General features: G+C 43.3%; 1 protein-coding gene across 2 annotated transcripts; it reads right to left on the bottom strand.

Annotated features, from left to right (window-relative positions):
- Nucleotides 1-1,999: 1,999 nt before the first annotated feature.
- SCOC (short coiled-coil protein) lies at nt 2,000-11,617 on the bottom strand. 2 transcript variants are annotated; one of them, XM_054392295.1, is made up of 4 exons: nt 11,477-11,617; nt 4,964-5,041; nt 4,786-4,869; nt 2,000-4,239 (listed from the first exon to the last, which is right to left on the bottom strand). In XM_054392295.1, the coding sequence occupies exons 1-4, from the start codon at nt 11,538-11,540 to the stop codon at nt 4,097-4,099; spliced, it is 369 nt and encodes a 122-aa protein (XP_054248270.1). In that variant the 5' UTR covers nt 11,541-11,617; the 3' UTR covers nt 2,000-4,096. The 2 variants fall into 2 exon arrangements, with proteins under 2 accessions (XP_054248270.1, XP_054248271.1); XM_054392296.1 differs by having other exon boundaries at nt 4,964-5,038.
- Nucleotides 11,618-13,350: the final 1,733 nt, after the last annotated feature.

The raw sequence follows: 13,350 nt of genomic DNA, 5'->3' as shown, positions 1-13,350 counted from the left end.
TTTTTTTTCAAACTTTTATATAGTTTTCATGTTCCAATCCAGAGTGGTATAACCTCCTGTTTATAGACTATTTGCTAAGTGTACATTGCCTCCTAAAAATATTTAATAATTCTTACTTAACATGAAATTTATTAATATAGATAAGAATTTTTGATGGATTAAGTTTTTTTTTACAGATGTGAGTAACTTGGCATTCTGATAGTTTAAATAAACTGCATATTGTAAAAGCATCTTTGTTAAAGTTCAGCTGTATATGAAAACAATAAAACTGCAGAAACCTTCCTGCTTGGCAGCTATCTGTATTAAGAGGATGTAAAATGCTAGCAAAAGCAGTCAAACATTAAAACCAAGGGAAAACACATTAATTCATAAGGAACATAATTCCTTGTGCTGGCAAGAGTTAGTTCACTTAAGAAGTATTCTTACAGCCGATGGAGTCAAAGCTTCCATGGAAGTCTCTTAACAAATGAACACTTAATTAACCCTAATGAAAAAAATACAAACCAGCTGTCTTCAAGTGCTTGTGTTGAAGTGTTCAAAAGTTAAGTGCATTGGGACTACAATACAACTTTTTGTGTGTACTACTCAGAAAGGCCTGGGGTTTTGGTTGGGGTTTTTAAAAGTGCAAGTTCCCTCACTATTTAGGGTCTACATGCAGCAGGTAAGAAGCTCCTGTGACTTTTCAGCAGGTGTTACCAGTGTGGTATCCTGGAATGAATCTTGTCTGAGCCTTGTGAAAAGCCTTTGGAATTGTTACAGCATTTGGGTGTGGTTTGAAGGTTTTGTTTGGTTTGTTGGGGCTTTTGTTGTTGTTGTTGTTTGACGTGATATATTTACATTAAGGATTGGTCACTCCCCAAGAGGTACTAGTCTTCCTTCTAGAGTTTTGAATTTAGGATTCCCATTAAGTTTTGTTTAATGCCCCTTCACCATCTTTGCTTGTAGCTCGAGTAGCTATTATGGGTAAAATGGTTGTGAGGCCATTACTTAGGGGTGCTGTTTGCAGTGACAGTGAGGCCTGTTGCACCTTAATACTGATGTTATGACTTTGATTACCTGCCACCTGCAGGTAGAAGACAAACTTCTTCCCATCAGCTTACAAGGGTCTAGTTAAATACTAGTAATTGGGGGATAAACATCAGAGCTTTGGGGATCAGAGGCTCTGGATCTAGGAAGTCAGGCATTGAGATTCCACCTGCAGTTCTGTGCATAGGCCTTTTGTTTCTGAGCAGGGAGTTCAGGAAAAAATACTTGGGATCTTGCTGTCATGGCTGCTTGGAAGTGCTTTGAACTGAACTATGTAGCAATAACCCAGTCCCAGGACACCTTGCTATTAAAACTGTCACTCATCTTTGGAACTTCCTGAGTATCAGATCTTGCAGCCTGTGCTCCTACCACCTACATTATAGCTTAGTGGAAAAGGTCACGCTGAGGATGCCAGATCCCAGACTGAGAATTTCCTATGTTCAGGGAAGACCAAGTAGGACTGAAGCCTTTTGATTTCAGTACAAATGAAGCTACTCCTCAGTTAGCTTCCACCTTCGTGAAGGTATGATGAGTAATTCTGGTTTCTGTCTAATGTAGAGCTCATTAACTCTGTAGGAAAAGGAAAAATCTCTTCTAATTTATCTTAAAAGTTTTCCCCTGTGGAGAGGTGCAGGTTTTAGCTTTGACAACACTGGATGCAGTCTACCAATCGTTTTCCTTTAGCCACAAGAGGAAAGTAAACTTGAATCTAGGATTCTTGGGTGAAAATAGCAAGTGAGTGACAAACTGGAATCTTGCTGAAAATGGATTAATTGACCCAGGTTGTGATGGTTTTAAGCCTGTTACACAGGTTTAATCTTAATACTTGCTAATTGTGTGTAGATACTTGCTCAGCTGTGTAGAAACAATGAAGATGAAGGCAAATCCAACCCTTGCTTGCAGAGAGTTAGGAGAAGTTTTAGGGTTTACAAATGTTAAACCAAACTGAGACAAATCCAAAGTTTTTATTTAGTGTAAAGTCATAAATACAACATCTTTAAAATGTTCATAAATTAAATGAAGGCCACAGTAGTGGGATGTAAAATGGATATAGATGAAATGACTACTATATACACACTGATGGAGAAAGTATCACTATCCAGTCATACAATACAAACCCATGGGTCTAGGATTACTTGATGTTGGGAAATTGCTGAAGTCTTAACAAGCGCATGCTACAGTGCAGATGGAGATGTGCAGTGACATGGCTTTAAAGCTAGGATGGCTGCAATGCAGTCTTAGAAGTCAAGTGCTTGGTGTGGTTTGTTCTTCTAATGCTCAAAGCCTGGGCTAACTGTGTGATCTATTCTACCTACTAGCAATTCTTGGGTGAGTTTAGAGTTCCAGACAGGCAGTCATGGGAGAGTGTAGTCCACACAGGGTGAAATAATTTTGGATGTTTACAGGACCCCATGGCACAGAGGCTATCAGGCATTTGTGCCTTGGTGGGTCAAACTTTGTCATCAGTTTTCTCAGCTCAGACTTGTAAACAGCCCTTGATCAAACTATTAGTGTCATCTGACCTTGGTGCTGCTGCAGGGAGCATTGTGCAGTCTTCTTCAATGGGGAGAAATGGGAAACTTCTTTGGGAGGGAGGAACCTCCCAATGTCAGCTTACACTTGAGACAGAGCAGTGCTTAGCTGCCAAGAAACTTGGGGTTTGTGAGGAATTTACTGCACTATTTCATCCACCCTTTCACTTCATTTTATAGAAGTCATCACAGCAAGGTTGAGAGAGATCCTTGCACTAGTGGTTACCATTTGTTCAACAGCTTCATTACTGAAGAGACAGAAACCTCACTTCTAGGTAACATCCATAAATAATTCTGCACTGTTGCTCTAAGGCCAGATGAAACAGATGCAACCAAGTACTATTTGCTTTTCAGCTTCTGCTCCCCCTTAATACTGATTATGCTAGATCTGCTGCCTCCGTGGGAAGTGCTTAAATCATAATCTGGGCTGAGCTCCTTTGCAAGACCTGCTACCAAACAGCCAAGCCTGTGAAGAACAGTGCACCTGCACACCAGGCATTGCTCAGAGCAGCACGGGTTTGAAAGGCAAAAGCCACCACTCCTCCACTGCAACTGCCTTAGAAGGTTTTTGTGCAGTGCCTCGAGGTACTTCACAAGCTCAGGCCCTGGGGCAGGAGAACAGCTGCTGTAAGGCCTGAAGCAAAGACAAGTTTGGCACTTCAGGAGGAAAACAAAAGGCTTATTCTCAGCTCCTTACTGCAGACTGTTCACAATGAGCATGAGGAACATTTACTGACCTGCTTCTGTAAAGCTTATTACTCAGGTTTTTTATTTAACTCTTCATCACCCAACTCAAAAACTTGAAGCTCATGCATCATGATGCTGTGCCTGATCATTCCTTGAGGAAACAGGAAAGTGAAAATGGTTTGAAGCATACATCTTGTGAAGTACAAACACCCTGATACTGCATCAGTTTGGCATTTCCCTGATGTAAGCTGCTTTTCCTTGTGCCTTTTCCCTTACCCTCCCCCTTCCCAAAAAAACTTAAGTGTTTTTCTGTACACAAGCCCTGCAAATAATGCCATACTGTTATTACTTGATAGAAATTAAGTGGTTTACAAGATTCTGTTTAAAATTGCTTTGCAGAGCTATGGACAGTACTATACAGTAATTAAATGTGAGGTGGAAAAGGTGATGCTATTAGACTTTGACTATTTTTATCAAATGAGGTTTCAACACAGTATTTTAAGTGTTATTAATCAAGAACACTACTCTTACGAGCTCAGAGAGTGCCAACTTCTGTTTAACCTGCAAACTGAACCCGTTTTTTTACAAGATATGCTGATTTTTAAAAACAAATATTAAAGTTTAGTAAGTCTCTACACTACATTTGCACATTGCTTAATCTTAACAATACATAAACTTACGTCTCCTGTTCATGATAATGTTCTTAATTCTGTTTTATCACTGAAGTTTATAATCCAGGTATCCAGTAAAGCCACAAACTAAAAGTATTTTAGCTCATGTAGCCTATGCCAATTAAACAAACAAAAAAAAAAGACAGCAGCAATACAATGGCATCATCTGTCAGTCACCCATCACTTCCTTTTGCTTTTTGTGTCAGTTGTTTGGAAAACACTAGATGCTGACATCAGATTCTCTATATATTGTCCAAGAACTTGGTTTTCTGATTTCAGTTTCAAGTTTTCTTCCTTAACAGCATCTACTCTTGCTGAGAGATCTGTGAAGGTGATATTGTAAGAAAGATTATTAGACAGGGTTGCATACCATAATGAGTATGTTCTGTGTGCCTACATCATACTTTTATTGTGGGGAAACACTGCCATAAAGTGTTCTCTTACCAAACATTGTGCTACTCACGAGTTTTATCTACAGCCCATTTCTCCTGTGTTAGTTTGTACAATATCTTGACAACCTTGTAACAGATTTACTGCTAGTCTGTTATCTTTACCCTTTGCTTGAAGTTTTAAATTAAGCTATTTCAAACTAAACAATGGGAAGACAAAACTCAGTGATGAGCTGACTCAAAGATGCATGTGAACTAATGTGCCTGAACGTGAACCCTATTGCTCCTTCTGCTAGCTGTGTAGTAGGAGTGTTTAGCAAACACCTTGCATAAAGAGGGGAAAAGCAAGTAGTTTTGAGACTGTGACGGACTTCTGGACACTTAGACATTTGATGTCACTTCTGGGGCAGGACAGTACGGTTCTCTTCTTTTGCTTATTACTGTGTGCTTGTGAAAAATCTGGCTTGTCAAACTGCTAACCTTCAAGTGTGTGCTGCAGTTCCAAAACTTGATTAATAAGCCGTGTTTTCTCTTCTAATTCCACCTGATTCTCAGCCTCAACCGCTGCAATAAATCATACGAGTTTTAATGCAACCTCTGTAACAGCTGGAAATCGTATCAAGTAGAAAAAACAAGGATGAAAATTAACAACTTATACCATCCATGTCGGCATTCATCATTGTGGACTGGGCTCTTTCCACTTCTGAAGAAAGTATTCTTCTTGAATAATGTTCTGCTTAAACAAAAAAGAGAGAGAAGACTGAGGCAGCTGTTGGTGTAACTACCTTCAAAGGTGGCTTTTACGTGCTTTTTTTGCAATTGGTGTTGAAAAGCCAGCACTGGAGCCTGGGTCAGAAGAACGTTTTAAAACGTGATTTAATTATCCTTCCTAGAGCCTCGTGGGGTAGGTAAACACGACTGACAGCCACGACTGCTCCAGGTTAGTCTCTGCCGCACAACATTACCCCTGCGTTTCAGTTGCAGTTCTCCGCACCGATCTTTCTGGAAGGGGCTGTTACAGAAATACACAAGCAGAAGGGCCCCTGCATTGTCCGCATTGCTCCGCCGTTATCACGGCCAAGCCCGTCACGGACATCAGGCCTGCTTCCTTTGGGTCCCCAGCACCTCACAGCGCGTCCCCCGCCGCTCACCTCTGCATCCCTACCCCTGGCTGTCGAACGGAACAGGAACGGTTAACAGCAGCGCCAGCGCGCCGGTCCCGCTGCCGGGGGAGCAGCAGCACTGCAGCGGGCTGCCCAGCAGGACCCTCCGGGAGCCGCCGGCAGCTCTGCGGCCCTGCCGGCGCAAAGCTCCCCCTGACACCCGGGCCAGCCCCGCGGCCGGGCGCATTGCCCCCCGCCACACACACACACACCCGGCCGCCCCGTCCCGCCTCCTCACCTGCCTCCCTGCGGGATGCGCCCCGCGCCCCGGCCCGGCCGCCGCTCTGCGCCTCGCCACTGCGCCTGCGCCGCGCTCCCACAGCCTCCCTGCGCGGGCGCCGGGCCGGCCCGCCCTCAGCCAATGGCCGCGGCGAGGGCGGGCTGGAGGAGCGGGCGGGCGACGGCCACCGGGAGGTGTTCGGAGGGTGTAGCAGCTGGGGACGTGCTGCAGGGCTGGGCTGGCACTTAGCGAATCCCTTCCTTCCTTACTAATTCAGCTTATCTTGTTTAAGGTATTCGGTTACAGCGGGGGAGTGCGCTCTGGATACGTGCTCTCTGCACGGGGTGAAAAACTGGCTGATGGCTGGACCCAAAGAGTGGTGGTGAATGGAGTTCAACCTGGCTGGTGCCCAGTCACTAATGGTGGCCCTGAGGATTCAGTATTGAGGCTTGCTCTCTTTATTAATGATCTGGCTGAGGGTATCGAGTGCACCCTTAGTAAGTTTGGAGATGACACCAAACTGAGTGGCCGTGGCCATCTGCCACAGGGTAGGGAAGATTCACAGCAGGATCTAGACAGGTTGGACCAATGGGCCAAGGCTAACTGAATGAAGTTCAACAAGGCCACGTGCCAGGTCCTGCACCTGGGTCACAACAACCCCATGGTAAGTTACAGACTTGGGGGTGTGTGGTTGGAAAGCTGCAACTTGGAGAGGGAGCCTGGGGGTACTGGTTGATGAATGTGAGTCAGCAGTGAGCCCAGGTGGCCAAGAAAGCCAATGGCATCCTGGCTTGGATTGGAAACACTGTGGCCAGCAGGAACAGGGAGGTGATCATCCCCCTGTGCTCAGCACTGCTGAGGCTACACCTCATGTATTGTGTTCAGTTCTGAGCCCCTCACTATAGGAAGGACATTGAGGGGCTGGAGTGTGTCCAGAGAAGGACAATGAGGCTGGAGAAGGACCTGGAGCACACAACCTGCAAGGAGCAGCTGAGGGAGCTGGGGTTGTTCAGTCTGGAGAAGAGGAGGCTGAGGGGAGACCTCATCACTCTCTACAACTACCTGAAGGGAGGTTGGAGTGAGGAGGGGGCTGACTTCTTGATGACAAGCAACAGGACTAGAGGAAATGGTTTCAAGCTGTGCCAGGGGATGTTCAGGCTGGATATTAGGAAATATTTCTTCACTGAAAAGGTTCTCAAACGCTGGAATGGTCTGCCCAGGGCAGTGGGGGAGTCACCATCCCTGGGGCTGTTCAAGCAGCATGTGGATCTGGCACTTAAGGACATGATTTAGTGTTGACCCTTCAGTGCTGTGTCAAGGGTTGGGCTGGATGATCTTTGAGGTCTCTCTCCAACCACAGATCTATTCTGTGATTCTGTAATATTGTTACCTGTATTAAAATCATAGGAATAGCAAGTTTCACTTGATAAACGCAGTTATCCATAGTTACTTATACCCTGAGCTCCAATTAAGCTTTCCTAAACCTAGCTGATATTGCTGGCAAAAGGAATTAATTTATCATTTTAGTGAAAGACTTCCTTTTTTCCTCAAAATAGCATTAATCTTCCTAGGATATAAAGCATAGGATATAGTTTACCTGAACGCATCTATGTCTTACAGTTAGAGACCTACAGGAGAGAATTTGTTGTTCTGGAGTCAGTTTCAAAGCCACTGCTGCTGATGTTTACAGATGTTTCCTTTCTCAAGCCCTGGTGTACACCCTGTTTTTTTTCCCCCTGCATGCAGTGCACGCCAACAAGCCTTTCACTTCCTTTTGGCAACGTTACAGACGCCTGCGTAAGCTGACTGATGACAGAGGCTTCACTGTTCACCACTAGAATAGAAATGTATTCTCCCTTTCATAACAGAAGAAGCTGGTGTCCATGTTCCTGAGATGACTTTCTATTTGAACTCTACTGCTTTCACCTTTAACTAATTATTGCCCCAAAGAAAAAGATACAAAGGAATACGAACAGCTGAATTGCAGGAGGGTTGGAACTGGATGATCTTTAAGGTCCCTTCCAACCCAAACCACTGTATGAATCTGTGAGTTCTTTTTCCTTGCAATAGCAACCTGCAAGACCCTTGACATCAAATCTTCATTTTGTTTCTCAGTCTCAGACTCTGAAAAGCATTAAGCAATGTTGCTTTACACCAGACTTCTTTGCAACCCTTGTTACTCTTTCCCAGTACCCTCAAAAGTCTTTTGTAGCGTTGTGCACATCCTTCTGCAAATTTACAATTGCAAACTGCTGTCAACATGCAGCATTTGAGTAGTTTGCACTTTTCCCAGCCAACCTAAATCTCACAAAAGGACTAGTTGGGCTTACACTGGTCTAACTACTGGCTGTGACCTTATTTGTCGTGCGTGTTTTGGTAGCACCTTAGGTTCTGAGTGAGACTGGCACCTCATCAGCTGGTGTAACCTGTGAGCACACTATTGGGGAAAAACAAATGCAGTCTCTTTAGAAAGTCTGCAAGAAGAAAACCTTAGAGAGTCCTCTTTTCTCTGTACCCCTGGAGAGGCCTGACTTCTAACGTAATTATCTCGTGCAAGATTGAGCATGAGTGCAAATGTTTTCATTTCTACTCTGACTCCACAAAAAGGCAATTTAACATAGACTGAGCAACTCATCTCTTTGCAGCTTTAGGCAGTGAATATCAACACGTTGGCCTGTTAACAGCTTGATCCTCCTTATCATCATCACTTACAGGTTTGCCCCTAGATTTTGTGGCAGGACTTTTAGCAAAGTTCTGTAAAGCTTTACTGGTAACTCTAGGAGATGAAAAAGTGACTTTCCTTTCTGTAAGTTAGGCCTAAACATTTTGGAGGTTGTATCTGCTTTTTAAAATGAGAAGTTTTGCATGAGAAATGTGGTCATTACTGTTGGCTTTCTGGAAAGCCTATTTGAAGAAAGAGTAAAGAGGATTTCTAGGCTCTTTGCAGTGAAGAGAGCCTTGATTTGCTTAAGAGAGCCTTGATCAGAAGAAGAGCACAGGAATTTTTGCAGCTGTTGGGAATTGTTCTATGCTTTGTTTTTATTTTGGTGCAGTTTCCTCTGTGTTTGTGTTTGAGTAGATAATTTTGTGTGGCAACTTTGTCAAGTGCTATGGGTTTCTAAATGAAAAGATCTTCCTTTCATTAAAGGTGTGTGATGGGTAACTACCACAAGGTGACAATATTTTCACAAATGCTGTTGATGAGTGCTTTCCTTCATTTCACAAACTTTTGATATTAAAATACTTATTGAGAAGTTTCTTTCTTGCTGCTATTTTGTGTTCACCTTGATTTACATGGCAGTGATTTATTTTTAATGCCTATGTATTTAACAAATAGAGAAATGCTTCGTTTTGAAAGAGCAGTAGCCTTTAAATATTCCTGCATTGCAGTCAGTTAATTAGGCTCAGTAACCCTTGTTGCTTTGCCACAATGGCTTTTCACTCCACTAAGGAAACTTGGAGATGTGTTCAGATTATACTTCAGACTACAGATACGTAGCACATTGTTCTATTTGTCTGTTTAGTACCTTTTCCAGCACATCTTAAGAACTGAGGGGAAAGTCTCATGCAATTACAAACACACCAGAGGTCATTAGAACCAGGGCATCTCTGTGATACTGCTTAAAATGTAGTTATGGAACACTTGCTTCTAAAACACCAGGTCATCCTCAGCAGAATTCACTTATAATCTTCATACTACAAGTCTAGTCTCCTTATTCCTTGCTATTGTCCATCCTGAGGAGTCTTTTCTCTCTCACCATGTAAAACTTTTCTTTTATCCTCCCGAACCTTACAGTTGCAGCTGTAAGGCCTATTCTGTTGTTTAGTTTCTGTACTCCAGTTGCTGTAATTGGTCTTCACTTGAACTGAGGGAGGTAAGACTGTTTCTTCCAAAATACATGATAGCCTTTTCCTGTTACAGGTTAGGAATTTTTTTATGCCTTTCTTTCTAGCCTCCAGCTGCTGCCCTCTGGCAGAAGAAAGGGACAAGGGTTATCATGTTCATGAGGAATCTTGCAGTATTCTCCCTTTATGCCTTCAAGCTAGAAGCTTGCCTGAAAATGTCACTTATTTTCAGTTGCTTTTAATTTCTCTCTCTGCTTTTCAGTGACTGTCTCCATTTCTTCACTCCTAAAGGAAATATCCTTCTCATATAGGTAGTGGGTTTTGCATAACAAAGCCTTGTTTATGGTTGTCTTTGTGTTGTGAACTTGAGTTGTAACTTTGGGTGTGTTACTGTGGTCAAGATTTGAAGCACTCAGTTCCTGAGGTGCCGCAGAATTTTATTTGCACAGTTCCTGAGTAGTTACTTTTATAGCAGTGACATCTCTCATGCATTGGTGAGTAGCAAGACCTGCATGCCTGTATTGACTCGGGCATCCAGTGTCGGTGCTTGAATGAGAGAGTTTTTAACTTTGTGCCTCTTTTCTGGTGTCTGTTAACTTTTCCCAAGCTGCAGGGGTGCTGAGGTTAGAGCAGCAGAGGAGGCTAGTGGGTATTTGCCTTCTAAAGAAAGTGACTTGCCATCTTCTGAAAGCCTAAGCAAGCGATATGGCAGAGCCATCCACCTGTGAGATAGGGCAGATGCCAATCCACCCAGTATTGTGGAGTCATCCCTAACTCAGCCACTTCTGGGTGCTTTGCAGACTAGACAGTCTTTGCCACTCTGTGCTACCCTTCAGCTGTTCTTCTCCTGTTAACCAGCTGTGCAGCACTTCATGAAGCAGTGTCACAGGATACCTTTTCCTACCTGTTCTACACCTTGCTACAGAGAGTGAAATTTACTCTCAGGGAAAGCTTCCATTACTGCATAACTTGGACCAAGCTTTGTCAATTTATCTGCTTGTGCAGTTTGCTGGACCACAACTTGATGTCTTTAGGCTGTATAAACAAAGCTCATTCAAATAGCCAGTTCAGCACTGCTACACTCATAGCTAGAAAACTATGTTCTAAAAATAAGAACAGCTCCATGTTCTTTTTTTATATAGGAGGTAAAGACAGCATGTGCCAAAACATTCTTAGCCTTGAAAAGAAAAGGGGGAAGGGAGGAGGAAATACTTGTATTATTCATTAATAAGTAATCCAGATTCCTGGTGTAGATTAGCACAGCTCTGTGGCAGCCATGCTGACAGGATCAAGTTGATCCTCTGGCCACACCTTTCTAAATAATTTATGATCAATTTATATTAACTCTCTTGTTTTTTCCAGTATGTAGAACTATCCTACTTCTTATTCCAAATCATTTCTATTCCATAAGCTAAAGGTGGAGGGGGTGGGTTGTGGGGGGTGGAAGGAACAGGCAGTCTTTGCTTTTGTAGTTTCTTTTAAAACAATTAAATGCTTAATAGAAAAGATTTACATTGATCAGCCTATTTCCATTACCAATTATTTACATCACTTCTTGTGAGCCCTCACTAGGGTGTGTTAAATAATTATTGTTCCATATTGAATAGGAAAGGCCAGCATTACCTCTGTTTTCTTTGATAGTAGCAACTACAGAGTCAACCTTCCTCTGTTTCTGTCTAAAGGCTGTGTCTGCTCAGATGACAAATGTATGTTTGCATATGCTATTATGTGAAAAGTGTGGTAGTCTCCACACCCCCCAAGATCTCGACTCTGAACTAATCACAAGGCTTATTCAACTACACTACTAGCAAAGTTTACTGGAGGGGATTTGTTAAAAATACTTTGTCCCTGGTAATTAGGATCTGCAGCGTGGTGTGCTCACCCAGAGCTGTTATTCAGCCCAGAGTCTGTATGGTATCAGTAGGTTACTGTAGCTTCTTACCTGGATCATCTGCCAAAGAAATGTTGGTAAAAGTTCCATCCTCCTCATCCAAAGGTAACTCCATTTTGCTTCCTTCTTCCCAGAGTTTCTGAGCTGTGCGTTACGCGTGGCAGCTGTCAGCCGTCTCTCGGTGTGTGCCTGGCTCCTGCGGTTGAATCTTTCATGAGGCCGGGGCGCAGGTGTTACCCTGTCCTGTCGGCAGCTCCACACGCTGAGCTCTGCCTGGGATAGCTGAACCTTGAGCTCTTGTCCGGAAATTGTGAAGCCAGAAGGTGTCTGAGTTCTAACTGCTCCGTCAGATGTGTGCTGAGCAAACACTCTGCAGGCTCCTTCTGGGGAAGAACTGTGCCTTCAGCCCCAGCTGCCTGCTTGAACTTGCTGTTCTTGATTTTTCTCTAGGGCTTGTTCTTGATTTTTCTCTAGGGCTGTGTATGGGGGGGGATGGCCTTTGATAGAGGAAAGAGAGAAAGTAACTTCAAGGGGTCAAAAAATGTTACTTAGAGTCTAAGCAAATGCAATGGACAGATTTGAGAGCAGCGTGAGTGTAATCATAGAATCATAGAATCAGTCAGGGTTGGAAGGGACTACAAGGATCATCTATTTCCAACCCCCCCTGCCGTGGAGTAATCTTGGGATGCTGAGGGATGTGAGTAACTGTACTTACTTGAACAGTTGTAACTAACCAGGCAATGTGAACAAGTTATATAAGTGAGCATGCAGCCTTCTGTGATAGCAGGCAGGAGGGAGGAAGGAAGAGAAGTCAAGTTCAAAGAAAACCCCACTTTAGTAGTCTTGGTTTGCTTCTGAAAGAAAATTAAACATAGCTTGAGGATGAAAGCTAGAAATTCATTTCAAACTACTTACCTGTTTAGAACTTTTGGACTCCTGGAATAGAATTTTTCCTTGCAATTAATTTGAAAATATAAATGGCCCTGATCTTGACTAAAGGCAATAGTGGAACCACTTGATTTGCAGGGGGCTGCATGCTCAGAGTCAGCCTGTCTTTTACTCTTTCAATTTGTATTCAGGCTGTAAGTTTAGGAGGTTGAGTATCACAAGGAGTCTGGATCAGTTGGGTTGATTTTGTTATTTTTTTTCCTCTTTTCAGGGATGCAGCAGCATGCTTTAAAGCTCTCATGTTGATAACAGCAAAGCTAGAAAATATTTTGATCTTCTCTCTTTACTGTATCTTTTCTCGTTCTCAGACATGGTAAGTACAGCAGAAGCATTTCCACAACTCAGTTTAGAAGAGCAGATCCCACAAACATCTGCAGTTATATAATCTGTTGCCTCTGAATTTTGTAAAATCACACACCTGTGGAACTAAGGGGTTTGTCTTGTCTGAACTGGGTAGCCCTCCTCTAAAAGGTTTAATTACCTTTTCTTGCCTGTGTCAATATTGTCCTGTTATATTGGCCATATGGGCTCCCTCTGGCAGATACAATTTCCCTGTGAATTATTAGCTGGTTTTAGAGAGACTCTTGCAGTAGCCTAGTGAATATGGATGTTGTGAGTCATTATTCATGTCTAGATCAAAGCCATTAGTAACAGTGATGCAGAGTAAAAGCTGTGTTTTAATAAGAGCCAGTAAGAAAGACTCCTGAGGGTGAAGCAGAATGTGATTCAGGGAGGAGTTTGGCTGCCTCCTGGGAGATGTATGGATCCCCACCACATATGGAGTCAGGCTCTTGCCTTTGTGCCACCTGCACTCCACTCTGTGTGGCACCAAGGAGCCCAAGGGGTTATTCTTCCAGCCCTACAGAGTTAAGGCTCTAGGGCTCAAAAATCAGGCTGCTCTGCAAACGTTTCAGAGCTCATTACAGCTCCCTTTGAAGGAATATTGCTTACTTAGTCTCCTCAGTCAGTGCCTCCAC

This window comes from Indicator indicator, chromosome 25 (genome assembly GCF_027791375.1).
Source record: "Indicator indicator isolate 239-I01 chromosome 25, UM_Iind_1.1, whole genome shotgun sequence".
Classification (NCBI taxonomy): Eukaryota; Metazoa; Chordata; class Aves; order Piciformes; family Indicatoridae; genus Indicator; species Indicator indicator.
The sequence above is the reverse complement of the archived record's forward strand: the minus strand, read 5'-3'. Positions and strand labels throughout refer to the sequence as shown.

Coding starts and splice junctions, on each gene's coding strand:
- SCOC (XM_054392295.1), bottom strand. CDS start 11,540: ATGGAGTTACCTTTGGATGAGGAGGATGGAACTTTTACCAACATTTCT. Junction 4,870..4,963: donor GATGAATGCCGACATGGATG/GTATAAGTTGTT, acceptor GATTTATTGCAG/CGGTTGAGGCTGAGAATCAG. Junction 4,240..4,785: donor ACTGCAGCACACACTTGAAG/GTTAGCAGTTTG, acceptor TCACCTTCACAG/ATCTCTCAGCAAGAGTAGAT.